The sequence below is a fragment of the Xiphophorus hellerii genome, chromosome 15, assembly GCF_003331165.1.
Source record: "Xiphophorus hellerii strain 12219 chromosome 15, Xiphophorus_hellerii-4.1, whole genome shotgun sequence".
Taxonomy (NCBI): domain Eukaryota; kingdom Metazoa; phylum Chordata; class Actinopteri; order Cyprinodontiformes; family Poeciliidae; genus Xiphophorus; species Xiphophorus hellerii.
In genome coordinates, this window is record NC_045686.1 from 5380676 (window position 1) to 5408648 (window position 27973).

General features: G+C 41.5%; 2 protein-coding genes and 1 long non-coding RNA gene across 3 annotated transcripts; 1 reads left to right on the top strand and 2 right to left on the bottom strand.

Annotated features, from left to right (window-relative positions):
• Nucleotides 1–3455: 3455 nt before the first annotated feature.
• LOC116733932 (photoreceptor outer segment membrane glycoprotein 2-like) lies at nt 3456–16496 on the bottom strand. The gene is made up of 3 exons (XM_032584964.1): nt 14193–16496; nt 10973–11219; nt 3456–10898 (listed from the first exon to the last, which is right to left on the bottom strand). Exons 1-3 carry the CDS (start codon nt 14771–14773, stop codon nt 10644–10646), a joined length of 1083 nt encoding a protein of 360 aa, XP_032440855.1. The 5' UTR covers nt 14774–16496; the 3' UTR covers nt 3456–10643.
• Nucleotides 11045–27684, top strand: LOC116733969 (uncharacterized). The gene is made up of 2 exons (XR_004342148.1): nt 11045–11188; nt 27351–27684. It is a non-coding gene; the product is annotated as an uncharacterized LOC116733969 (long non-coding RNA).
• Nucleotides 17349–25323, bottom strand: LOC116733888 (NACHT, LRR and PYD domains-containing protein 12-like). Its single transcript, XM_032584847.1, has 8 exons — nt 24460–25323; nt 22600–22894; nt 20655–22431; nt 20389–20562; nt 19472–19642; nt 19183–19356; nt 19039–19085; nt 17349–18872 (listed from the first exon to the last, which is right to left on the bottom strand). The coding sequence occupies exons 1-8, from the start codon at nt 24469–24471 to the stop codon at nt 18313–18315; spliced, it is 3210 nt and encodes a 1069-aa protein (XP_032440738.1). The 5' UTR covers nt 24472–25323; the 3' UTR covers nt 17349–18312.
• Nucleotides 27685–27973: the final 289 nt, after the last annotated feature.

Here is a 27973-nt window from a genome sequence, read left to right on the forward strand (position 1 = left end):
ACTCTACATGAAATGCACAAACAGATTTAATAAAAAGCATCATTAATGCTGTTTTAATGTGTCACAAAAATGGATTTATCGACTGAAGGCTCTGCAGCAGGATGACAAACCGTCCTCAGAGGTGGACGGGATTTCTGTGGTGACTGAGCACTTTCTCCTGCAGCTCTGAATTATTCATCCGCAGTAGGATGCTGTGTGTGTGTGTGTGTGTGTACCAGGTTTTTATATCCTTATGGGAACCTCTTCTGTCTACAATGTGGGGTTATGGGGACCATTGCTCCTTGTGGGGACATTTTCTTGGTCCCCATGAGGGAAATTGTTGTTTTTGGGTTAGTGGTTAGGGTTAAGGTAAAGGTTAAGGTAACAGTTAGGCTGTAGAAATTAATGGAAGTCAATGTGAAGTCCCCACAAGGGATGAAAACACGACTGTGTGTGTGTGAGAGCGAGAGCGAGCTCAGGACACGGTGTATCCCACAGCAGCGTTCAATATCAGATTGTTAGCATCCAGAGCACTGAGTGAACCCTGTGAACCCGTTTGAGTCAGAATTCCTCCATGTTTGAATCTACTGGGAATAAAAATATAAAAATGGACAACTGGCATTCCTGCACATACAAAAGATAATCTAGAGGCCGACGATGAAACCACGCAGGTTTTCAGCCTGAGGAAGCTAGCCGCAGCGCCAAGCTAATCCCTCACAGAAAGGTCCAAACCCCAAAACCAGCTTTCTGAGAGGAAAACACGCTAATGACTGAGACAAACAAATATAATACAACATCTATATTCATCGTTATGCAGATGAAACTCTGATTTATCTTTATTTGAAGTTAAATTGTTTCTAAAACTAAATCAACTTATTGATTTTATTCCAATAAGTATTTATGTTTTGAATGTTTGTTCCTCTGGTAAGGCGCAGGCCCACCGGTGGACGGGATCGTTGTACGCCAGAATCTGTTTGGGGATTCTGTGACCTCCTTCTCTGTGAAGAAGGTTTTCTATCTGCTGGACTTTAAGGTTCCCCTTCTGGATCTGCTGTTGGTTCCCTGCTGATGGTTCATCCTCTCATCTCTTTGCAGACGCCGCTGGACGGCGGCTCCTTTTACCCGTTCCCCGGTCAGCCTGGATGCTTCCTGCTCAAGGCTGCAGATTATATAATCTGCCTGCTGCTGGATTAAAGCAGCCAGAACGGATTTTCTCGCAGCGCCGGCTGCTGTTTGACTCCTCATGCTTGCTTTGCGTTTTGAAGCAGAGAAACAGATTAAGACACATGAAGAGAAGCGGCAGGTCATCAAAACGCTGCTTCTATGCTGAACTTATTCAGGGTTTCAGTGAATGTTCAAATAAAGCAGAAGAACTGTGAATGCTGTTCATTAAACGGGTCGCATGATTGGCTGAAACAATCCTGTTTAGAGCCGTTAATAAAGTCCGACATTGGTCTCCATGACGACAGAAACTGGAAACATTTATTATAACCCAAAACATTGAACTAAGCTAGATTAACCAACGGATGGATGATGGATGGACGAAAAGATGGATGGATGGATCTTTTTGTTGTTTACTTTCAGTAATCTGGACCTCCAGAACCGACTGGACCTCCAGAACCGACTGGACCTCCAGCTCTGACCTTCAGCGACTCTGACTGGTTTTCTTCATCGTGTCTACCCCTGATGATGTCACTGCTCCTCTTCCTCAGCCTGCCTTCGGCGGCTCATGTTCGTCTCGTGATGTTTGGTCGTCAGCAGAAGAAAGAATCCTTTAAGCTCAACACTTTCCCTTCAAGCTTTGGGAGGAAACTTGTTTCTGCTGCTTCCCAGGTCGAGAGCTTCGGACTTGGACTGTTCCCAGGTTTGATCAAACCGCTTTCACATCGTTTCACCGTTTACACCTGAGAGTCCTCCTGGTTCTGGGTGTTTGGGTTTTTGTTGTTCTGAAGGAGATTATGCCAGATAAACCCTGCAGACGGTGTGAACTTCAGCCTAGATTAGGCCACGCCCACCTGGCCTCCTGATTTGCATATGAAATGAGGTCACAGATGAATGAAACAGTGAAGTCTTTGTTAGTGAGAGTAAATCTGCTTCGGGTCGAGTGGTTCCTGACTGGATCAGACCTGCATGCATAACACATAAACTCTAAAACGATTAATAATTTATTAGTGTGTATAATGAAATGTCTGTTCTGTGATTTTTGCACAATGAACCATGAAAAAACAAAACTTTTATTTAAAAAAAACACGTGGAATATCTATTTGCAATAATTTATGAAAACATGAGGTTTTTATTTTAGAGTGCATGAGCTTTATTTTGAAGAGCTAACAACTCTTTTGTATCAGTTAGCTTCATTAAGCCACATTTGCAATATTTCAGATTAACTTAATAAAGTTGTACAACAGGAAGGTTGTAATAATAGGAGAATAAAGTCGTCTTCATTTGAGAACAGATTAGTTAAAATACAAACATAAAATATAAACTCATAAAAAATAATTAAAGCAAGTGATTCTGAGCAACTTGTGAAATTATAGTTTATTGGTTTTATAAAGTAAATATCAGTCGAAGGGATTTAAACAACTTGAGTTTATTCAGGAGAAAGAATCAGACGGACTGAGCTTAGCTCTTAATAACTACCAAAGTTTTTTCTTATAAAAATTAATTTTTCTCATAATTTTGCCACTTTTTTCTGGAAATATTAAGACTTTATTCCTGACATTTAAAAAAAAAATTATTTTATGGAGCCCATAAACCAGTGCTGCCCAGGGCCTCGTTTGATCTTAGTTCGCCTCTGCTTGATGTGTTTTAGACGCATTTCTTCCTCTGTTCAATCAGTTTCTCTCCATCCAGGCTCAACAAATCGATAATGTAGATTTTATGACTAGACCTTTGGCAGGTAGACGGGCGTGGTCGCCATGACGCCCTGTCACAGCGTGGTTGCCATGACGCCAGGCACAGCGGGGGGCCAGGAGGTTTCTCAGAACAGATGGAGACAGATCAGCTTTAAGGAAAGTATCTGTCTAATCTCACCAAATGCACGTTCAGGAAATCCGCCGGTATCTTCCTGTTTCCATCCAGCATCAGCCGCCGGCGCTGAGAGCTGAATATAAACCAGATCCTCGCCCCTCCCCCACCTGTCTCCGTCCTCCCCGCCCCTCCCCCACGCTCCATCAGCATGCAGACGGCTGCAGACCCCCCCTCCGCCTCTGATGTCATTTATTCATGATGGAGCTCAGAGAGACGCTCTTTTCACGCCGTGGTCACCTGACCGCGCCGCCGCCGCCGTGAGCTCACCCTACCGCCGGCAGCAGCCAATCACAGCCTCCGTCAGCCTCCGCCTGCTCTCATTGGCTTGGATGTCAACAAACAGGTGAGACAGTGAACACAACGCTGAGGAGAACATGGCAGGGAGCCTTAAAGGGCCGGTCCGTCTTATTTTCTCAGCCAGAGCATTAAAAGAAAAAACACAGAAACCAGTTTAATCTGAATTTTATTACTATTGATAACATTCAGCATCTGAACTGTTTCCATTATACTTCAGTCAATCTAACTGGATTATTTTAGGCTTTAACAGATACAAAAACTCATTAAAGATTTTTCTAAATCAGAAATATCTGTTAAAAAACACTTAATTTATCAAATAGGTAGGAAATTTGGTAAATCTGTAGTACTTTTCAAGAACTGCAGAAAAATCTCTTTCACCGACACGCTACAACAACCAGGAAGTCGGCCATTTTGGATTAAACTTAAAGTCTTAGTCACATTTTTCCGTTTGTTTTTGATTGACTTGAAAATTGGTGTTTTTGCTGATAGACATTGGGGATGTAAAGTTATCAAAATTCAGATTTGTTTTGTGTACGCTAAAGGAACGTGGCCAATGCTCAAACTTTGACTATGCACCAAAGGATTTCTATTCAGATGTTTGGTGGCCTAATTCCTTCTACAGCGCCTGCCATTAACTTTAACTCATAGGTTGATATTTCGTCGTACTCTGGATTGTGTTAGTGGTGAATTTCTACGCGTCGCCTTTTCGTATGTTTGGTTTTAAATCAAACATTCATGATCTGATTGAATCCAAACTGCACAGGAAGGATCTTTGTTAAACAAAAACATCTCAGTAGGATGACATCTTCTAAATCATATAACAGATAATAATTAGAAATGACTTCTTCAAAACGCTGGAGGAAGTGTTTTTCAGTTCTTTGCTGCCAAACAGGAAGTGGCTTCAGCTTCCATCAGGAAGGTTTAATTTCCACCAAAACTTTGATATTTTTCATCAGTTTTTCTGCGGTGTGTGAACTACTAGTTCAAGTTCTTTTGGGTCGGATATGGGCCCAAACTCCACCGATTCTTCTCGGGTTAATATCGCTGAGGACGTGCCAGAAGGAAAGCTGTCTGAACATGGAGGCGTTTCCTGTCCGCTGCGCTCGGCGCTGATGACGTCATGGCCTCATTCAGCCGGTGCGGCCGCGCCAGTCGTGGTCCTGCATGCTGAGTAAAGTTTTTATGCGTGTGAACAAAGCCTGCTGGCAGCTTTTGAACAGCAGCTGTCAGCAGATGCAGCGTTCGCTGTCGCCTCGTCCATCTGAGCGTCGACCCTCAGAGCCTGGTTACCAGGCAACCGGTGGTCAGCGACCATGACCGCTTTGTTCAGCAACAAGGTGGAAGGAAGGAGGGAAACCACCAAGACTCCTGATCACTGAGCTGTTCACCATGAGGAAACGTTTTATTTCTGTTCAGAGACGAACCAAGGATGTTTAATCTGCAGAGTTACGTCACAGTTATTACAGCGGATCAACATAAAGACCGATAATCTCAGCAAGATGGCGCAAAATTACACAACCAGACATCTGATGTTTTAAAATCATAAGTCATAATGTAGTTTAATCAGAGCTGACCCAACATTTTATCTGTTTATTATTCCTTGGGTCACATTTGATAATTTGGTTGAATTTGTTTTGTTAATAACGAACCAACGATTCATTCGCTAAACCAAAAAAAACCTGAGAGCAGGAAGCGAGTTCAGTCCCTTCACATTACTACTGTTATTGTTATTATCATTGTTAATAATAATAATAATAATGTAGAGTAAAACCTGCAGGTGGATCAGACTTTTAACATTTTCAATGTAAAATATTAAATTACAAAGTTTTACAATTTACAACCTCCTTTCTAACCTAAACGAAGCTTTTCTCAGCCTTGTGAATCTGTATTTAAATCTATTTATTCAGTAGTGATAATATACTTTAGTTTTATATAACTTGGAATAAGCAGGCAGAACTTTTCCATTCTGCAATGATCTAAAAAGAATAAAGTCTTATAACAGCCTTATGACATCCTGCCAACAAAAAGCTCAAAGAGAAAAAGGTCCAGACTAAGAAATCATAAAACCTTCTGATGATGATCGTTGATTGATTGATCGCTCAACGTTGGGACCAATCAGGCAGAAGCATCGTGTTGCTTTGTTTCAGACCGAACCCTCAGCAGAACCTGATATTTATGGAAAGTTGAATACATGTTTCCCTTTTCACGTGTTTTTCCTGTTGCAGCTTCAAACCGCATGCTAACGTAGCTTAGCTGTGAACCAGACAACAAATGAGAAGTTCTGGTCTTTTTTTCAGCAACTTCTGTAGAAGTGGGACGGATCCACCAGATGCAGACAATCAGTAAACTTATTTAAACTTTTCATGCTCTGTTAGCTGTTTATATAACTAAAATATTATTACTTGGCTTTGATCACAAGTCATAATCTGCCGTATTTCAAATAAGTGAAGTTGCCAAACTGGGATCAGAACAATAAGCGGAAAAGAAGGAAATAAAATGTAATTCAGTCAAATAACATTTTTCTTAAGATTTAACTGTAATTTTATCATTAAAAAAATATAAATACTTAGACATGTGAGCTGATTGTAACGTTTGGGTCGAATCGACTGCAGCATCAACTTTCCTTCATTCAGCCTGGAGAACCGATGGAGAAACACTTCCTCAGGTTCACGAGGCTGCAGCGGCTGTCGACATTAACACAGCTAATGAGATAATCCACACACACACACACACACACACACACACACTGATCAGCAGATTACTGATCAGCCGATCAGAACGCCTTCAGCCTCTCCCTCTTCTCTGCCCTTCACACTCCGTCCTTCAGCTACGCCTCCTGGTGCGCTCGGGCCGCACTTATGAGTCTCGTCTCCATGACAACCAGCTGGCGAAGATGAGGTCATCGATGCATAAAATTAACCGCCCTCACACCCTGACCTCCGACCTTAGTGTTTGGTGGTTCAGACTGGTTTCCATGCAGCCAAACGTATTGATACCAGTACGGTTTGGGAACTAACTCAACGATTGATTTTCAATACACACACTCACACACACACACACACACACACACCCAGTTGTTATCCCGCTGCCTGCTGGAACAGGAAACTGAGGCTGCAGTTCACACAGGTTCATAAAAACAAAAATAACAGACGTGAAAACTTTGCCTGGTCCGAAGAGTCCAGGCAATTTTTGAACATTTTCAACAAAGTGGGCGGAGCCAAGATACACGGAGGGGCGTGGCCAAGTGTGGGACGACAAGAGACAGTGAAGGTGACGACCCGCGAAAAAGTTGCTGACATTTGTTGTGACATATTTTCAATAAAGTGACTAGAAACAAATCTAGCTACTTTTTTTTTCAAAATCCAATCAATCTAGAGACATTTTTCAGTTAAGTGACTGGATGGTTCACTGTTGGAACCAATAGGAAAATTCAACTGTAGTACCACCGTTCACCTCAAAGGGGGCAGCACTGAGGCGTTTTAGACCAAATATTACAGAATTAAAACTATATTACACAAAAATGACTCAATTTGCACTGAAACATAAGGATGGAACTGGTTTACAGTTCAGTTTCTCTCCCTGTCCTCCGACGGCCTCACATCGCCGTCAGGCGGCCATCTTGTCGATATGAACCACTATGAGGCGATCAATGACTTTATTTTGAGGTTTTGAAAACACAAAGAGCTCCAGATGATGAACCAGTTTGAACTGGAGCCTCTCCAGTGTTCCCAGAACCAGGCCTTTCTGCAGGAAGTCCAGACCGTCTGAAACAGGAAGTCCAGAACTTTTTCTGAGTTTTTTAGGGGAACTAGTGCTGAGCTTTTTCTCTTCCAGGCGTTTTGACCTTCGGAGCTCGATCTGTTTCCTTCCCTTTGCAGAAGTGAGAGGAGACACTTCCTGTTTCTAGGTATGAGGTCATGACCTCTGGACCAGAGCTGGTGATGCTCATCGACGCTGTGATTGATCAGACTGGTCCCACTGGTCCCACTGGTGGAGCAAATGGTTCTCACAGCTCTTGCCTGCATGAGGGAATCTGTCCTTGCGTGACTTTGTTCGCTCCGATTGGCTAAGCCTCGCTCTCTGCTGCTGTTATGCAACACCTTGTCACAGGTGCATTATGGGACACGACGAGGAGGTGACCGTGGTCGATTAGGGAGAAACCTGAGGTCGTTTAATCTCTGTCACCGTGGCAACCAACCAGCTCAAACACGCACAGATCAGCAAAGAACGTCGTTATTGATGGATGTCCCGCCCCGGCCTCCATTCTGTGATGTCACACATTGAAGGAATCTGATTGGCTGAGAATTACATAACAGGAGGTACATCCATCCATCAGGAGAGAGAGAGAAGAAAAGGACGAGAAGAACGGAGCGAGGGATGTGTTCAGGAATCCCTGAAGGTCAAAGAATTGAGGATGAAGAGGAAAAGGAAGTCTGAAACGTCAGAGAGACAAGAAGGAGAAAATCCTGACATGAGGAACAAAACGAGCTGTGAAAGACGAGGAAGACTGGCCGGGAACAAAGGAGGAGAGAGGGGGAGAGCAGCTGAATAATCTGGGGCATCGGGGGCCACGTGGCCGTCTCCATGACAACCGTCTCCCTGAGAGAGGGCTGTGATTGGCTGAACATGTCCTGCACCGACACTGATCTACAAATAATCTGACTGTGTGAAAATATGAGACATCAGAGCAACTTTTCTCCCGTTGTGCTCAGAACTGGCTGATCTCTGGCGCCCCCTGGCGGACAGTTTGATTTCTTCCAGACCCCACCAACCTTTCCTTTTGGCCCCCAAACAATATTTGTTTCTCCGTTTCAAACCCAGGAAATGCTACAGATCATGAAATGAAACAGAAACTTGTTTTTTCCACTTTTATTCACTATTCAATAATTGTTACGTTAGTTTAGCATAAATGTGGCCACAAATCTTCTGATTTTAGTCGGCCAGGAGTTTAATTATCAGATTTTATATTATGACTTTATTAATCTGATTTTTATGTTATATTACCTGATAATAAATTTCCCTACCATAATCCCTACTTTGGATTATAAATCATGTAATATTGTATATTGTTGACACATTACATTTATTTAAAATGTATTTAAATGTCACCAGCTTGTAGGTTTTTGGCTCCAAATTGTTTCCATTTCATGTTTTCTACGTTAGTTTGAGCAACAAAACAGTTTGATGAATTTGACTGGCAGCTAACCAGAAAACTGAGGAAGAAAACATTTCAGTTAATTATTTTAACTTGTATAAAAATGATTGAAAAACTGATTAATTTTTGTCAAAACAGCAAAAACGTTAAATCTATTATTTAAAAATTTATTGGACTCAATGCTTTGTTTTTGTATTTTTTCTCATCTCCACCAACCAATTCTCCGTGCATCCTAATATTACTACTACCAAAGGTAATAATAATACAGTTAATGTGAAAGAGCTATCATTAATTTAATGCACTGAAACGGTTTTCTCCTTTTTAGTCATTTTTGTCTCTGCAGTTCCCTCTTCCTCCACAGTGGGGCGCTAGACTACCTTTTTCTGAAGCTTCGGAGCTTTTCAGTTTTTCTGCTGCAGCCCTCATGTGTCTGAGTTGTGATGATAATTATCATCTGTTATCAGGCTTCAAAATGAATTCCTCCTCTTCTTCTTCTTCTTCTTCTTCTTCTTCTGTGAAACTCACACAGCAGGAAAAAGCAGAAATAATAAAAATAATTTCAATGAGTTTCCACAGCAGAATGACACTGTTAACATTGTTTTACGTCAATTTTTCTTGTTTTGATGTTGGAATCAATGTTATTTTCTTTAAACCGCATGTAGAACAAAACACCTGATGTGAAATACACGTCATCAGGTAAATTTAAAACATTATTTTTAACATAATTAATGAAGAAACAGAAGGAAAGACTTGATCTTTATTGAGGAATGAAGCACATGGAGCAGAGTTATCTGAATGACCTGCAGCGACTCCTGTTTCTGTTTGGACAGAACTAATGGAAAGTGATTTAAAACGTGACGTTGCAGCAGCTCCAGCTAACAGAAATGATTTGAAAACAGAGTAAAGCTCAGAATGCATCACGGAGGAAAACAGCAGCAGCAAGAGGAAGGCATCAAGATTTCAATCTAAACTCCTTCCTGTAATTCTTCAGAGAATCATTTCATTGGCCAGGTCTGCTCACAAAACAGGAATTTGACTTTGGTGTCATTTTGCTCTCAATGTAGATTAATTATCATATAAACATTAATTTAGTGGTAAATAAAAAATGATTTTTTGAGGACCTCATTTTGACTCTTGGTTCTGAAGAACATGATAGTCCGACCAAATGTTATGTAAAGATCTTTCTTAAGTTTGTTGCTTTGTGGTAAGTGGAGACCAACCAACAAGCACTCAGCGCCCCCTCTGGTAGCAAAGTGTAACAACTTGGACAATTGACCCGTTTTTATTGGATGATGTCAAACTGAAAATGTTTCGGTTCTGTTTGTAAGTTTACACAATCAAAATGTTATAGCAGCAATTTAGCTTACCTAGCATTAGAGACCAAAATGGGAGTTCATATTTCAAACTCATATTTTAACCATCTTATTAATATAAAATTTACCTTTTAGACTAAATATGTAATTAGCAAGCTAAGTATTTAGCTTGCTAATTACATATTTACCTAGTTCAAAGGTATATATTTAGTTGGTTAGCTAAATATTTATCTTTGAACTAGATAAATATTGAGCCATCAAGCTAAACTTTAGTTAACCAGCTAAATATTTAGGTCCAAGCTAAGTAACCAACAATTAGTTGGTTAACTAAATATGTAGCCCTGAATATTAGCTAAATATTTAGTTAGCATGCTAAATATTTAGCTAACAACTAAATATTTAGTTTGAAACTGTGACACTTATAAATTAATGAATAATATGGTGAAAAAACTCTCTTTGTTTTTCCTAAATAACCCAAATTATTGCTGTTACCTTTTGACTGTGTAACTTTACTGACGGCTCCTCGTACCTGGAGGCGCTTTCTGTCCGTCTCTGGGAAACAGAGACACACAACCAGGACAGACCATTAAATCTCCAGTTTTCTGGAGAACACAGAGTCCCGGCAGGAAGGATTGGACTGGATTCAAGCCTTGTTTCTGCTTTAGCACCGTCTGTATTTAGTTTCAGAACATTTTCAAGTCTTTGTTGTTGATTTTTAGAAGAGTACAAAAACCTAAAATCTTTATAAAAAAATATTTGTGTTTTGCTGCAGTTTTTTATGATGACAAAACTTCATTTAGGTTTTTTTTCCAAAGGCAGAACGTTTCGATGGAGTTCTCCAGATCAGAGCGTGTCATGGTGTCAGGAGGTCAGGAGGTCACGTTGACCTGGACCTGGGCGGATGGAACCTCCTGGTCGGCCGCCGCCGTCGGGACGTTGATGTTCGGGTCGTCGTCCACCTGGTAGCACTTCCCCAGGCTCTTGATGATGCTGAAGTTGTAGCAGGCTGTTTCCGCCAGGCTGTTCTCCAGGATCCAGCCCTCTGACTCCGACTCCGGATCCCCGAGCCGGATGACGTTCTCCATGGCCGTCTGCAGGTACCGAACTCCAGTCAGAACCAGTAGCTAGCAGAGAAAAGCAGCTACGCTTTAGAGTGAAAAAGTCTCTGCTGTTCGGTGTAGATCGCAGCGCAGGTTACCTCGAAGAGCCAGATGAGCAGCACGGTGAGGCCGATGGACTGCATGATGCCGGTGTAGTGGTCCAGCAGGGCCTGTTGGCAGCCTCGCCTCCACAGGTTCAGCTGCTGGCTCCGCTCGTCGTAGTGCGCGTGCGCTCCGGGGTTGCTCAGGTTGTGCTGGATGCAGGGTCGGGACGACAGGGTGCTGCAGCAGCTGAAGGGAACGCTGTCCATCAGGTACTTCCCCTCCACGTTACTGCGCACACGGCTGCAGAAAACACAGAAGCATTTCTCCTCCAGTTCACAGTAGCATCACTCCACTGCAGTCGTTTTGTCTGTCATCTTCCGAATATTCCCTCTGGGGTTGAAGGATAAACATTGTCATTGTTTATCTGTTGTTTCTAACTAAAGGAAACAATTTTAAAATCAGAACCAGGGGAAGCTCAGATAACTAACGAGTTGACAGCTGACAAAAACCAGCCCATTGCTCTAAGCTTTACTGGACCTTCGACTATTGAGAAACGATTGCTTGTTGGAGGTCCTGACTCTGCTGAAGTTTGAAACGATTCGATCTGATTTTACCCAACCGCTGATGTTTGGCTGTGACATCAGTGATCTACGCCATGAAGATCGGAAATTGCGTACGCAAGAACAACTATCTGAAAACTGAATGACATCTTCAAAGCTCTGAAGTTTTTCTCTTGCTCTGACTTTAATTGATCAAAACAGACTGAGTGACTTTGTTCACTTTCTCTGCTGCCGTTGCTAAACTACAACCCAGCGTAGGAAAACTATAATTCTCTACATAATTGTTCACAACTCCATCTTCTGTTTGCTGATTGAGCTCAAAGAGAGAAATCCCAGACTGTGTAGGAAGTCAACGATCCGGCTAGCTCTTTGGTGTGTGAACCATCAAATTAGAAGCGTTTCTGGAGGAGATCTCAAGTTTTTAGCTTTTCACCAATGGTTGCAATCCCTACACTCCACAAATATGGAGCTTCCGCTGCATTGAATTCAGTTTGTTTATAAAAACAATTTGACTGATGGACAGAAAACTAAGATCTACCATATAAAGACTTTATCTCAAAACCATCTCCGAATGACATAAGGGCCACAAACTGGCTGATCCTTTGGATTCAAAAAGTCATTGCCTTAAAAAGCAACCAAACAATCTGAAAGAGCCAACAGTTTTAAATTGGATGACTAAAAATGACCAAAGAATGTCAACAGTCAAGAAGAATTACTGAGAGACCTTCAGAAAGCCTGGACAAGATGTAAGATCAAGACCTCACACAGTGTGCTTGCATAAGCCCGGTCCAGACAGTACCTGATCATTGACTGCAGTACAGACGGGTTATTTTGAGTGATCTAAACCTGAGATGAACCCTCATCATTAATCCTTTGATCTCAGTATCTTTCAGGCTTATCTGCAGTGGACCGGTGACCTCAATCTGAGAATCGGCTGTTCTCCGTCTTTAAAACATCCTCGCTAAAACTTTCTCTGCAGACAAATTTCCACAACAGTTCAGCAAACATCTCCGTCATGGACAAAACTCTCCTGTGGAGAAATGCAGGTCTATCACGGAAAATCCTGAAACGTAGAATCGACTCAAACCGATTAATTTTTAAGCACCAATTCTCAAAGTCAAGCTTTTTTGGTATGTGAGTTCTCGCATTTAGTGTTATGGAAAGAAAATGTCATAAATCATTGCTGAAGGCAACAGTAGAGGAAAAATAGCATGACTGTTATGTCTAACATCTCTAGGCATAACATGCCAGTGACTCTTGGGTGAATACCTAACAGCATTTGCTGGTAATTTACTGCTGCCCATTGAAGGACGGCATTGTTATACCTCCATCCATCCATTGTCTTATTCAACATTTGGTCACATGGAGTAGCAGGTATAGGAGGAAAACCCAGACATCTCTCTCTTCAGAAACACTCTCCATGTCATTCTGAGGAACTTCCAGGCATTCCCAAGACGCCTTTATAGTCCCTGCAAATCGTTCTGGGTCTCCCACCATTGAGACATGCCTACAACCTGCTCTTCATACATGCTAAAATATTCAGATGTTCAAAGCTCAACTTAGAGGTTCCTCCATCTTTGTTCTACCTTGAGACTTGAATTCAGCTGACCTTCGGTGTGATTAGGATCTTGTTTTTCAGTCATCACTCTTATCTGACCACCATAGACGAAAGGGCAAATCAAGAGAATCACGTTGTGTTTTTACTCTTGCTTTGCAAACAAGGCCTCGTCTCTCATATCCATATCCTACTCTCTCTTACCATCACTTGGGAATCAGGATACTGATCCACAAACTTCTGTCCAATCACACAACACTTTACATAAAGCTCTGTGCAGAATAGTTCGGCCCAGGCCTGGTCTTCCAGCTCATTCTGAGGGATTCCTAGGCCAATTGACACCCAACTGTGTCAATGAGAGCTGATTTTGACACTTTGGATGAAGTATGAGAGAGCCTTTGAAGGAGCTGAACCCCTCCAAGCATCACTAAAAATCACAGCTTGTCAATCAACTTAGACACAAGGAATTGTGAGTGCTTTGAAAATGCCAGGAACAACCCAGAGATCCCAGAAGTTCATTTCTGGTGGGACTTTCCTAGAAAACCTCCACAGGGAGATCTTCAGGACACATCGTGACCACATGCCAGAACTACCTCAACTCAGTCTTTTCAGTTGAGGTAGCAACATCTCCAATCCAAGAACCCCATGTCTGACGGAGCTCCTCATCCTTTCTCCTTCAGGAGTGATTCATATCTCCATATGAAGATGGAGATATGAATCTCCATCTTCATGTCCGACATGGACAACTTGACCATGTCAGTCAAATTGGACACAAGAGGTTTTTGGGGCTTTTAGACATCTTGGAGATGTCAGAACAATGAAGGCAATGAATTGTAACTCTTTAAGCAAGAGTTAGCACTACGTACTCTGCAATAAGAGTTCTTCAGAGATCTTTAAGAAGCCAGGGAAGCCTGAAGTCTTAAAGGCTGGAATCCTCCATGTTTTAGTTCTCTCTCTGGTTCACCACCCTGGTAGTTACTATCTTCTCTGCATATCAATGCTCAGCAGAGGCCTGCTAGCGACCGATTTGGCTCAGGTGTGTTGAACCAGGGAGAGAACTAAAACTTGAAGGACACCCTGCTCTACGCCGACACACCTGAGTTAAAATGGGAAATTAAAGAACTTTAAAAGTCTTTCAGTAGCTCTGATTAAACTTACTCCACCACAGCGCTGTTGGTCATGTCAAGGTAGCGACTGCTGATCCACTGAATCTGGAACCAGTCTCGGTAGTCGGTGTTCCCGCAGCACTGGAACTGGATCTGCAACAGATCCAGGGTTTTCTTCAGGTAGCAGCGGCCGGGTGTGTCCGTGTCCTTGTAAAAACGCATTGTGTTCCTTAGGCCCAGGTACAGGGCCTCCTCCAGCTGACTCCGAATACTGTAGCACATGAGCGCCCCCACCAGGACGCAGGCAGTGAAGAAGAAGGTGCAAACTATGTAGGGTATCATCACCAGCTTCCAGCGTAGGAACTTGTTTGTGTCAGCGCAGTCCAGGCAGATCTTACTGCCGAGGTAGTTGATGCCGCAGGCTGCTAGTCCTGTGGTGATGAGCATGTGTGGCACATAGAGAATCCCCTGCTCTGACATCACTTCCTGCCATTTCTGTATCTCTATTTTGAGAAACAAGCCCAGTCCAAACAGAATGGCTCCAGTCACCACAGAGATCCAGTTGAGCAGCCAGAGGACTTCAGCTAGCTTCTCTCTTTCAGTCTTGGTGAAGGTAATCTTTCCGACTGCCATGTCGCTTCAGAGGGACTTACGTCCAGGAGGAACCGGACATGGTCAACTCCAAGAGAGCCTCAAGGCTGCAGAACCAAAACAACCACTTGGTGTTTGATCATGAACATCCCCAGGATCTCAAACATGACAACTGCTTCTTGAACAAAATATCGAAATATCTTTTGCCAGTGGTGGGCACCGCTAGCTAAAAAGTTAATAGCGCTAACCCTTAGTTCCGCTAATGCTAAAGCGCTAACTTCAATTCAAATTATATCTGCTGTTGAAAGAGTGCAACTCTCGAGCACCAATTTAATTTTGACATTATAAATTTACATGTTCAATAATGTTGCTAGATATTGTATTTATGTTTATATCTTGTTCTCAACAGTCTGTTTATTATTTCTTGTTTGAAATAAAATTATTGGGAAAAGAGAGGAAATGGAACTGCTATGTAAATAGTCTTAATGCACTTCAAAATAAGGCTAACTACCTTATTATTCGCAGTTGATAACAAACTTAAACAGCGATGTCAAGCTTTATTCAACTGAAAGTTTAAAAAACAACAAGTAACTTAGCATGTTGGAATTTAAATTAGGGGAAGCTAAGTGTGCTAAATGTTTTCAAAGTTAGCAAAAATGCTAAAGTTCTAAAATTAGCTTTGCAATTAGCAAATTAATGGAAGCGTACCCACCACTGGCCAGGAAGAAATCTGATCTGTTAATTATCTTCTTAGATTTTCTCCAAATTTCTCATTTCAACAGAATAAGGCTTTCAGCTCAAAACACTTTTAAGGCTGAAAACGTTTCGTACATTACAAACAATATTTTTAAAATGTAGGTTAACAGTGCTTTGTGAAGGTGAAGGCACCAGAAAATACAGATTTTTATGTTTCCTCTACATTCAATTTAAACAGTAATCCTTTCCAGAATAGAGAGCAACTTGCTTTCTCTTGGATTTGGACGGAAACACTCGACTCTTCAACACAGCCGCTCGCGAATGTGACTTCAACCTGCAAAACTGCTGTGAGATTAACCGATCACCACACAACCTGTGCTTCTGGTCCACAAGGGTCCAACACTGTCAGAGGTCCAGAGTCGGTGTAGCGGTGCAGCCTTTGTCTGAGTGAATGCTCCAAGACAGAGGAGCAGCTGAAGCAGCCAGCAGGGTGTCATAAGGAGCTTAATGAAGTATTTTAGGTTCTCCACAACTCCAAAGACACAGCAAGCACATTGGAGCTGCAGACAAAGAACAAGGTCAAAGTTTTACTTCTGAAACATCTTCATTACAACGCACACTCTGCTGACGGGCTTCTGTCCTAATCAGAGAATGGATAATAACAGCTTGGAGACATTTAATTTACAAAATAAGAGACACAAACAGTGAAATATTCAAATTAATGTGAAATGCAGCAGTCTGCACTCGATAGCCTCCAACATTTCCAGTCTGTCAGCATAAAAACAGGAACTGAACTGAATGAAGGAAACAGAAATGTTTAAATCTGACCTGAAGCGGGGCTCTTCCCCCATGAGGAGCAGTTTTTCACCGCTACGCTCCTGCTCTGCGTTCACACCAGACGGCCGTCATCCCCTGGAAGAGTTCGATCTACCGCAGTTTGAGCCATGAAGCAAACGCTGCATTTCTGGAAGGCCGGGTTAACTTCCCATGCTGCACTTGTAATCTCCTTACTGCTAATCAGGCTTGTTGTAAGCTGCAAAATCTCCCACCATCAGTTCGATTGTTAGCAGGAATCTGAATTAAGTGAATCCACTCATCTTGCATTCAGAGTGATAAAGTGCATCAATAATGCTGGACTTTATACCTGGCAGTGTCAGAAGTACAAATTGATACCCATTTTGTGCAACTCATCTCAGTACTAAAATTAAAGATATCTTTGTTTTTACTTGTTTCTGACAGTAAAAATTAAATGTTACCACTTCCAAACCAACATCCATATTTACCAATCATCTGCTTTAAGGCACTTCATGGTGACTGTGTTTAGCAACAGACAGTAGAAGACAAGAAGGACAGTAATAATGAAATCAGGTTTTTAAAAAAGAAAGAAAGAGAAGAAAGACAAAAGGTGTTAATTTGTAACTCAATACTTTTTCAAGAGATGTAGGTAGACTAAAGTGTGTGATTGTGAACCTGTTAACTTGGCTAGCTTAGCTACAGACTAGTGTTAGCCTGCGTTTCACCAGCATTTAATAAGTGAAGTGAAATATTTGGAGAGATTTTCATATATTTAACTTGTGCCTGTTTTAACTAACAAGTTGGAGTCAGCAGCAGCTCCATTCTTCTGTTCCTTTGAAAAATATGAACAACAGTGTTCTGTGGCATGCTAGGCTAGTTAGCATGATGCAGAGCCTCTGTTTGGATTTCTGTGCATGTTTGTAGACTGTTGTATCTACAATTCACAGGTAGTAAATATTGTGCTAGTGCCAGTATGTACCTTCATATGTTTTAAATTTATGTCTGAGCAAACGTCAGCTTGAAATATTTAAGATGATCATTATTTACCGGTGCTTTGTGCATGTTTACAGTGTTATGGAGGTGAAACTCAGATAAACTGTAACATAATCAAAACATACAGACAATATATCACCATCACCACTTTTAATTTTATTCACCTTAAAACAACAAGATTTACAGAATCAAATGTCTTTTATGGATTCTATCTTTTCCTCTATCTCTTTTATCTGCTTACACACACATGCTGCAGCTTACATAACCATGTTTACGTATGACTGCCGGCAGTCATATGTAAACAGACTGAAACTGATTAGACTGCCCTGTAGGGGGGTACAGATTGCAGAGAAGAATAAAAAGCTAAACTCGCTACAATCTGGTTCCATCCGTAAGGTGAGCTCAGTGTTTCCCGGCGCTGGACTCTGTATCTGATCCATTTGGATGACATGTATGGCTTGTAACATTTGATCATTCTTTCGGCATTGAAGCCTGTTTTTATATAATCAAATCTCATAATTTCTCAAGGTAATTTACACTGAGGGGTTCTGGTCGGGTCCTGAAACTGGTTAACAGACCCGGTGGAGGTCAGAGACAGAAATGATTGAACTTCAACATGTCAAAAACCCTCCCAGTCATTTTTGATTTAAGAACATCATAAATCCATACAACGAGTAGTTCATAAAAACCTGGATAATCAAATAAATCACACAAATTCAGATATAAGATTTCAAAGCACCAAATCCATAAGGTTCCCTGAAATAAACAAACCTCTACCTGAACCCATCAGAAACACACCAACATCACAGTTTTTCCTGCTATGCTTGGTTTTATTACTGAGATCAACTGAAAAGGTTTTGAAAGTTATTTGAGAGCCAATTGACGAGTATTAACTTCAAACATTGTTTTAAAAATGATTAAATAAAGAGAACATTTTATTTTAACCAAACACAACCCCTCACCCTCGCTGAACAAATTTAGCTTCATTAGTAAGAAAACTCCACATAATACCAGAATCGTTCTTTTGTTTGTTTTGGTAAATGGTAAATCAAAGAAAACAAAAAGATCTTGTGCTCTGGCAGCAAACGTCTTACACCTTACGCCTCCACCTCAGACACAGACACGGAGGAGTCGTAGGACCAGTACCCAAACCCAAACCCGAAGGCCGGGTACACCGGCGCAGTGAAGGTGGTCTGGAAGGTGTGGAGGTGGTAGAATTCATCAGAGGTGACGGCGTAGAAAGACATGATGCCAGCAGGGACGTCTACATAAACTCCTATTCTACAGGACACTTGGGGCGTTTTTATCATTGTGTAAGGTGTTTCCTTCTTGTTGTGCCAGAAGGAGTATTGCCTTTCAGTGCAGACGAGACTCCAGCACTGGTCGTTCCAACCCAACCTGCAGTCGGCCGTGGGTCCTTTCCTGCCGATTCGTTTGTAGCTCACGGCTATGACCACAGGTCCCTTTCTCTTCACCTCCCAGTAACTGCAGCCAGTCAGTGGGTTTCTGCAGAGCAGCTGCCAGCAGCAGTAGTCGAAGCGGTCTGGGTGATTAGGGTATGGCTGCTCTTCCTTCACCACGGTCACCGTCCTGTTGTCATCCGACAGCTGCAGGTTCCGGTGAGCCGTGTTTGGGTCAAATTCAATCACACACGCATCTAAAAAAACAAGCAGCAAAACATGATTCATCATCATTATTGTTTTTTAAGTTCATGTAAACCATATATAATATTTATTTTGTGATTCATGAAAGACCCTCAAGGCAGCAGAGAGAAGAGTTTCTTCCAACTAAACGGGCCAAATTCATGAGCACAGTTAGCTTACACTTCTTTAAGCCCGACTTCATCCTCTCTTCTCCACAGTTTTCCACTCTGCAGGAATGAACACAGTGAGACTAGTTTAATGGCTTTAATTCAAAAAGCAAAGACTTTAAAATAATGTCAAACAGAGTTATTCTCAGTTTCATACTTGAGATTTTCTAGTCTGCACATTTTGTGCTTCACGCCGCTGGACAGCAGATTGATTCCTGTGTGTCCAGGATTGTTGTAGCTCAGGTCCAGCTCTCTCAAATGTGACGGATTTATGTTCAGGGCAGTGACCAGACAATGGCAGCCATCCTCTGTAATCTGGCAGCCAGAGATCCTACAAACACAAAAACAACAAAGCTTTATTCATAACATGCTCTGTGTTCATTTTAAACATATTCAAGTGTAAAAGTGAAATTTAAATGGCCATAAATCAGGGTGCTGAGGCTGACCTGAGAATTTCCAGTTTGCATTGAGGATTCTCCAGACCCCCAGACAAACTCTGCAATCCTGAATCCATCAGATCATTGTTGCTCACATCCAACTCTCTCAGGCTACACTGGGAGCTGATGATTGTAGCCAGAGTGTCACAACCTTTCCATGTCAACTTGCAGCCCTTCATCCTGAATATGAGAACCAGTCACATGTATCACGAGAAAGCAACAGTACCTCTAAGGTAAAACGGTCGAGACTTGGAGTTCAGGGTATTGTTAGAGGCAATGTAAGAAATAATTTTTAAAACAAGAATGGTCCAAGACCAGATAATTTCGGTCCCAATTCAATTGCCTGATAATCGCCAAAACCCAAATTTGCTGCCTTGTCTGTTTTATAAAAAGCAGTCAAGAGAGAAAGTAATTACACATCGGAGTGCCTGCAACGTGCCAGCTAGTCACAAGACCCACTATCCAGGCTGAAACAGCTTCTAGTACATTTGGAAGATTTTCCTCAAAGACAAACTGCTAAATCAATGTCTTAGCCAGCAGAAACAAAAATGTCCAGAAAGATAATTAGGTGACTGGACACTGCATGCTGTGTAATGCCTACAGATGGTTTTATCACAGATTCCATAGGTCAATCAACTCTTGCAGTCTGCTGCTAATCAAATTGCTTGCATGCTATACCCTGCTAGATCTGACTGGATGACTCCAATAAACAGGGAGAAACCATGCTGTATCTGCAAATGGAGATGAATCTGGCCATGGTGGAGAGGGAAAGAACTGGTTAAAGCCATGCCAGTGGAGAAGGGGCTTTATAGGAGTACCCTGGACCCCTTACTATGACCGTTGCTACATTGACATGCAGTTATTGCTGTCGAACAAAATGCTGTATTCATGAAATGACCAGTTCAGGAAGACAGCTTAATCCTAACCTGAGAGTTTCAAGTGAACAGTTTGTGCTCTCCAGTCCAACAGCCAGTTGCATTACTCCTGCATCTCCCAGGTTGTTGTAGCTCAGGTCAAGCTCTTTCAGAATGGAGTTCTGGGAGCTGAGAACTGAAGACAGAACTTCAATACCTCTCTGTGACAGGTCACATGCACTCAGACTGAAAAGGAAAGAAGGCAGAAATATGGTTCTTAAGTATTACATGTTGTTTCAAACAGTTGATTAAAGAAAATATAGAGATTTGTCTCGTACCAAACCCTCTTTGCAGTTTTGACCACGGGAAGCAACCGCATAAAAGCATCCTCTGAAGACACGTATGTTTTCAGGTCAAACATGTCAATTTCTTTTTCTGCCAGTAAGATGAAGACCAAGGTAGACCACTGAGCAGAGGACAAGTTATCCACAGTAAGGCGTCCTGAACTCATGAACCTTTGGATCTCCTCCACGAGAGAATTGTCATTAAGTTCATTCAGACAGTAAAGCAGATTGATGCTCTGTTCTGTAGGCAGCTCAGCATCAAGCTTGTCCTTGATGTACTTGATTGCTTCCTGGATGATCTGGGTGTTGTTTTCGGTTTCTTTGACTAGACCTTTTAACAGACTCTGGCTGGACGGCTGCAAAAGACCCAGTAGAAAGCGTAGAAACATGTCCTGGTCTCCTTTTGGACTTTGCAAGGCTTTGTCAACGGCAGTCTGGTAGGGATTGAATTTGCGTCTTGCTAGCATAACCATCCAACTTGACTGCATTTCTTCGAGCACATTGACCTGTGAGGTCATGAAAGTGAGATGAACATACAGAGCAGCGAGGAACTCCTGAACGCTCAGATGGGTGAAGCAGAACACCTTGGCCTGGCCCTCCTCACCTTCTTCCTTGAAGATCTCAGGAAACATACCAGTGAAAACTGACACCAATTTAATATTGATACCAGATGCCGTAAGGTCTGATTGATCGAATACAAGATTGCCTTTTTGCAACTGCTCATAAGCTAGTTTTCCTAATGATAGAATCTTTTCCTTGCATGACAGATTCCACTGTGTCTCTGCCTCTGTTACGGCCTTCTGTCTGAACTGGACCAGCAAGAATTTGATGTAGAGCTCAGCCAGAGTCTTCGGGAGTTCTTCTTCTTCTTCTTCTCTGTTCTTCAGCAGGTCTTCTAGGACTACAGCAGTGATCCAACAGCAAACTGGCATCTGGCACAAGGTCTTCAGGATTTGGGATGCGTTGATGTAAGGCATGGTTTTGCTGACCAGTTTGTCATCTCTATATTTCTTCCTGAAGTACTCCAGTTTCTGAGCATGATTGAACCCTGTAACTTCAGTCACCATGTCAACATGTTTGGAAGGGATCTGGCTGGCAGCTGTAGGACGTGTGGTAATCCAGATGTTCGCAGAGGGAAGCAGAGTTCCTTGAATGATGCTTGTCAGCAGTACGTCCACTAACGCAGACTCTTTAGGGTCAGTAACTTTCTTGTTACCAATGAAGTCCAGTGGAAGTTGGCTCTCATCCAGACCATCAAGGATGAAAATGACCCTGAACTCCTTAGAGTTGGAAATATCTACCTCTCTGGTTTCAGGAAAGAACTGTTGAACAAGGTCAACCAACTTGAACTTTCTGTGTTTCACAGCATTCAGCTCTCTGAAGCTGAGTGGAAATATGAAGTGGAAGTCTTGGTTGGCTTTGTCTTCAGCCCAGTTTTGTGTAAATTTCTGCGTTAGGACTGTTTTCCCAATGCCAGCCATTCCAGTTGTCATCATCATTTTGATTTGTTTACCTTTTCCAGAGTGGCCTTTAAAAATATCATCATAGCTGATGGTTTTTTCTGGTTTGGCTATTTTCCTGGATGCCGATTCAATCTGCCTGATCTCATGTTCTGTGCTGAATTCATTGGTTTCTTTTATTGTCAAGTTCATTTCTATAAAGATTTGCTCTTTAGCTTTTGATTTTCCACCCTTTTGGGGGTTTTCCACTGAACCTTGCAGCTTTGTCAAAAGCCTGGATTTGAGATTTTTCTGGCAGTCAGCAAAGCCCTCTGAAGGAGACAATGATGGACAAAATAAATGAGATTACGTTTTGTTAAACAAAAAAGCTACTAAAATAAACTTCAGCATCTGTGTCAGTCCTAAACCACATCCAATATTTACATTTTTGAATGTCTTGTGATGGATCTTTCATGATCAGAAGTGATTAATCGACATACCTGACAGTGGTTCCCCATTTTGGCCACACAGAACCTGAACAAGGTCATTGCGCTCAAGTTTCCTTAAAACCTTTTTGGTCACCTCCACAATACTTTCACAGTAGGTATGTAACATCTGATCCACTGTGTCAGTCCGGTCTGCTTTATCTATTCGACTCTTTGGGATGATTGGGAGGCCTCCCAAAACCTCTGACTTTTGCAAATACCATTTAAACTCTTTCAACTCAGTATCTCCAAGATCTTTGAGTGCTCGCAGAACCAGCTCCTCAGATGTTGGGACAGCACTCTTCTTTGCCTGTGAAAGAGGGTTAAAATGGGGCACAACTGATCAAAGACTCACAAAAAAGTCTTACAGTTGCAAAACATACTAATGGCAATTATTAAAGCTGCATTTCTAAACTTTTAAATGCTCCAGTAAGCACTGTTGGAGAAATATTCTGAATATTTTTGAGAAATATTCTGTCAAGAACCTAATTTTCAGAAATTAGTACCAGTATCATTATTATGATTGGTGTCTGTTATTTTATACTGCTATCATGTTCAAAATAAATACAGAAATAAATAAATGTCATTTTACCAAAAGTTCTGCCAGAGATGTCAAAAGAACAATCAAAGTTGTAGAATATCCCATGGAGAAAGCTTCAGAAACTCTACACTTTTTCCCATGAAAACAATAATCAATAAACTTGGATGTAATGGCTTCTATTTACACTCACTGCACAAGACTCCACTGCTGAAGAGAACAGCATGTTAAAACTTGGCAAGCTTTTTTACACATCATGTTTAGAGGAAGAGTAGTTTGGCATGTCAAAAACGCCATGCCAAAAGTGAAGTCATAGTAAAAAAAAAGCTTTACTGCAAAGAATTTACTAGATTTCTGTTTGTTACTATATGATTTCTGTACAACTCAATAACCTGCTTAAGCAAAAATGTGGCTATTTGGTCAACAAACCCATTAGGTTGTTTGTGGGACAGATGCACCCTGAACATGCCAGGCTTGGACCCTTTAATAACTGCTTACAATTATTGCATGTCTATCTTCGCTTTGTTTTTAACTTTGATTAATGTTCTAACTTAAATGTTTAAGCCTTAAAATATGAACCAGATTTGGAACATCTTAATAATGACTTTCTCATTAACACTTCGTTGCAATGATAGGTGTCATAAAACAATTTCCGGTTATGCATGAGAACATCTGTCACCAAATCAAAGCAAAAGTGAATTTCCTTGGTTGCCCAACTGACATTACAAGTTGCTTGACTGCTTTTTTTATGCGAGTTCAGATGTAACCATTCCCATTCTGTTCCAAAAACACAGCAGTGGTACAATAAAGGCTCCAACCTGATCATTTAGCAGGTTCATGGAGGATCAATATAGCTTGTAACAAACAACTTAATGAGAAACGGCCCTCTTATACATCGAGTTGGCTTCTTTAAACCATGTAGGATGATGTGGAAAAGATTTTATCTGTTCAATATTATTAGCAGCAAGCAAAGAAAACATCTAGAGAGATTGCTGAAAGTTAGAAATGTGCAGATAGACACGGGTTGTTGCTAAAGCACCTTTCCTTTTTACTGTGAACAAAAAAAATGCCCTTCTGAAATAATTTTTTATGTTGGAAGCTTATATTACCAGTGCCCTAATTGTCCCCATTTTGAGTTTATGTAATCTGTTATGATTTTATAATCCCTCAGAAAAAAAGAAAACATCCTTCACCCAAAGAATAACAGGAGTTTTATCAACAAATGTCTTTTTTTCACACTGAACTCTGATTGTTTGCTTATATTATATCAGATCAAAGGTGTTAAATGTGGATTCATGGCATAAATGATTCATCCTGCCCAGGTGAGACGCTCTTACCTTCTTCATCATCCCTGAGCTGCAGAACAAACACCGACACCAAAACCCCAGAGCTTCTGCTGTTGTTTCATCTGTCACTACCGACTCATATCCTCAGCCTGATGACCTTGTCGCCATGGCAACGGGAGGGGCGGAGCTTCAGGAAACCTCATGAAATCTTTTTTAAAAGTTTGATCAAACTAACTGGTGTCAGAAACAGGATTGTGAGGGTTTTACTGTATCTTCTTTACAGTGAAGTTATTTTATTTTGTTGAAAACGGAGGAGGAACTTCCTGCCCTGATCAGCGGATTTGAAGAACCTCTAACGGGATTTCAGTTCTTATTTTATGTGAAATGTTTCCACATTTTCATTTTCTGAGGCTGATTTTCTCTTTAATTCATTAATCTGAACCTCTGAGGCTCTCTGTTTCCAAAAGACGTCATCTTCTTCCTCCTCCTCCTCTGTCTCTCTGCACAGCCTGGAATCAGAACCAGATTTCTGTGGAACTTCGTTCAGCCTGCAGCTCAAACCAGTTACAGATAATTTACCAGCTGCTAGCAGAGAAACCCGACGTGTTTTTCATTCTCACTCTGGTTTTCCACTATAATCAATCAGAAACATTTCAACTGCAAACAATTAATCCTTTGTTTGAAGGTAAATATTTAATATTTATTCACACACTGCACCCGACCCCTTTGGCCCCTCTCATGGGCCCATGGGACGGGGGATCCATGTCTCCTCTTTGGGCTGAACCCGGCCGGGCTCCATGGGTAAAAGCCCGGCCACCAGGCGCTCGCCATCGTGCCCCGACTCCAGGCAAGGAGAGGCCCTTCAAACTAAATACTTAAAATTTAAACAGAAACAAAACTGAAGTTATTATTTTTGGACCTAAAGAGGAACGATCTAGAGTCAATGCACAGCTTCAGTTATTACAACTGAAAACCAGCGACCAGGCCCGAAACCTGGGAATAGTGATGGACTCTGACCTGAACCTCCAGAGCCACATAAAGACAGTTACAAAGTCGGCCTTCTATCACCTGAAGAACATTTCCAGGATTAAAGGACTAATGTCTCAGCCAGATCTAGAGAAACTCATCCATGCGTTCATCTTCAGTCGTATTGATTATTGCAACAGCGTCTTCACAGGTCTGTCCAACAAATCAATCAAACAGCTGCAGCTGATCCAGAATGCTGCTGCTGGCGTTCTCACTAAAACCAGGAAGATAGAGCACATAACACCAGTTTTAAAGTCCCTCCACTGGCTCCCTGTAGCTCAAAGAATAGACTTTAAAATACTGTTGTTAGTTTATAAATCACTGAACGGCTTAGCACCACAATACATTAAAGATCTGCTGTTGTTGTATCAACCTTCCAGACCTCTCAGGTCTTCCAGTTCTGGTCTGCTCTGCATCCCCAGAACCAGAACCAAACGAGGAGAAGCAGCTTTCAGCATCTATGCACCACAAATTTGGAACAAACTTCCAGAAAACTGTAAAACAGCTGAAACACTGACTTCTTTTAAATCTCAACTGAAAACCCACCTGTTTAGGATTGTATTTGAAATGTAATCAATTACAAATTTATTGATGTAACTTGACTTAATGATTGATTCTATATTGCATTGTGATTCTGTGTTTGTAATGATGTAAAGCACTTTGAAATGTCTTGCTGCTGAAATGTGCTATACAAATAAAATTTGTATAGCAAAAATGATTGATTAAATTTAACTTAAATATTTAAACTAAATATTTACTTGGCAAACTAAATATCTAGTTAGAAATCTAAATATTTAGTTTGATACTTATTAGTTCCCCGTATGGAAGTGGCACAGATCAGATTTTTGGGGGTGAAAATGTCGGTTTGCGTCGCATTCGCCACAGTTTGAACTGAATCAGTGGAGCACAAAGTTTGACGGGAGCCAACAAAGGATTAATAATTTGCGGCTGAAATGTTTCTGATCGTAGTGGAATGTGGTGTTGGAACCAGAACCAGAGTGAAAATGAAAATCTATTATCAGGTTTTACTGCCAGTAGTCGGTAAATTATCTGTAACTGGATTCAAGAAGTTCCACAGAAACCTGGCTCTGGTTTCAGTCTCTGCAGAAAGACGGGAACGAAGTTTCCTCCTCCATGTTCAACACAAACTCAATAACGTAACTTCACTGGAAAAAAATAAAAACCTGCAGAATCCGGTTTCTGATGTGACTTACTTTCATCAAACTTTTTGGAAACATTTTATCAGGCTTCCTGAAGCTCCGCCCCTCCTGTTGCCATGGCGACGAGGTCATCATGAGTTGGTAATAATTTACTAAAGGGCAAATAACCAAATATTTTGTTTCAGGATAAATGTTAATTAGCAAGCTAAACATTTAGCCTGCCTCTGCGTCTACCTCACCACTTCACATTGCAAATCATCACATGGGTGAATAAATGTTCATATTTTAAAGCTTGTTGTATGACAGCAGTGTATTTAAATTTCAGTAATAAAAGCACGTTGCCATGGAAACGGAAACACAAACAGAAATGATTTTTGCAGTAACGGTTTAATACTGACTGATTCTGCTCATCTGTTGGACTTCAGCCAATCTGGTCAAACATTTGTTTTATTTTCAGACAGTTCTGATGAATATTTGCTGATTTTATCTGTTCCCAGGAAAAATGTGCTGGACTTCAGCAGTGATAGCATCGCTGTTCTGTTTCTATTTCATTTTATGGTGATAAATGATGAAGGATGAGGGTTTGTAACTGATAAAAGGCAAACAGACAGACAAGTAGAAGCAAACAGCGAGCTACAGTTAGCCTCAACCATCTTGCGTTTAAGTCTTAAATTCATTTTAGTTTTTCTGTTTACGATTATTGACTATTTTTTAATTGACTATTCTTTTATATCTTGTGAATTTTTTTTCTTGCAGGACTTTTCTGTCAGGTTGGAGTCGCCTGCTGACATTTTCATTGCTTTTTGTGACTGATACAGAACACTCCCACACTGATGCATGTTGCTGTGGGACAGGCAATGGATCTAAATCCAGGACAATGCTGGAAGAAAACCTGTTAGAAGACCAGAGTCTGGGCTGGAGGTTCAGATTCCAGCAGGAAAACCAGGGATGGCCTAGTCCAAGTCCAGACATAAATCAACTGAGATTATGTGGGAAGACTTGATGTTCTCCATGCAGACTGGCTGAACTACAGATGGAGGAAACCCGTCAGGGAGAGGCGGTTCTGCAGAGTTCTGAGGCAGGCCCTAAATACAAATGCACTCCGCACTTTTCAGATCTTTATTTTTAAAGCCGTTGATCAGCTTGAGGTTCTGGGCTGTGAACAAGTTCAGAAGGACTTTTATTGATTTAAATTAGACAACATCAAACATAAACAAACATGCCTCGGTTCACCTGAGCCGCAGGTGTTGATCCACCTGGAGCTCGTGCGTGTTTGCGACGCCATCACGTGTCTGAAGTTCTGCAGAAATGAGACCGGCGCAGCGGTCCGACCGGTTCCGGCTCCTCAGGAATGAAGTTCGGTTAGCTTTCCCCGCTAA

Coding starts and splice junctions, on each gene's coding strand:
- LOC116733888 (XM_032584847.1), bottom strand. Junction 22,432..22,599: donor AAATGGGGAACCACTGTCAG/GTATGTCGATTA, acceptor TGTCTCCTTCAG/AGGGCTTTGCTGACTGCCAG. Junction 20,563..20,654: donor AAAACTGCAAAGAGGGTTTG/GTACGAGACAAA, acceptor TTTCCTTTTCAG/TCTGAGTGCATGTGACCTGT.
- LOC116733932 (XM_032584964.1), bottom strand. CDS start 14,773: ATGGCAGTCGGAAAGATTACCTTCACCAAGACTGAAAGAGAGAAGCTA. Junction 11,220..14,192: donor ACCAACAGCGCTGTGGTGGA/GTAAGTTTAATC, acceptor TGTTTTCTGCAG/CCGTGTGCGCAGTAACGTGG. Junction 10,899..10,972: donor TGCTCATCTGGCTCTTCGAG/GTAACCTGCGCT, acceptor TTTCTCTGCTAG/CTACTGGTTCTGACTGGAGT.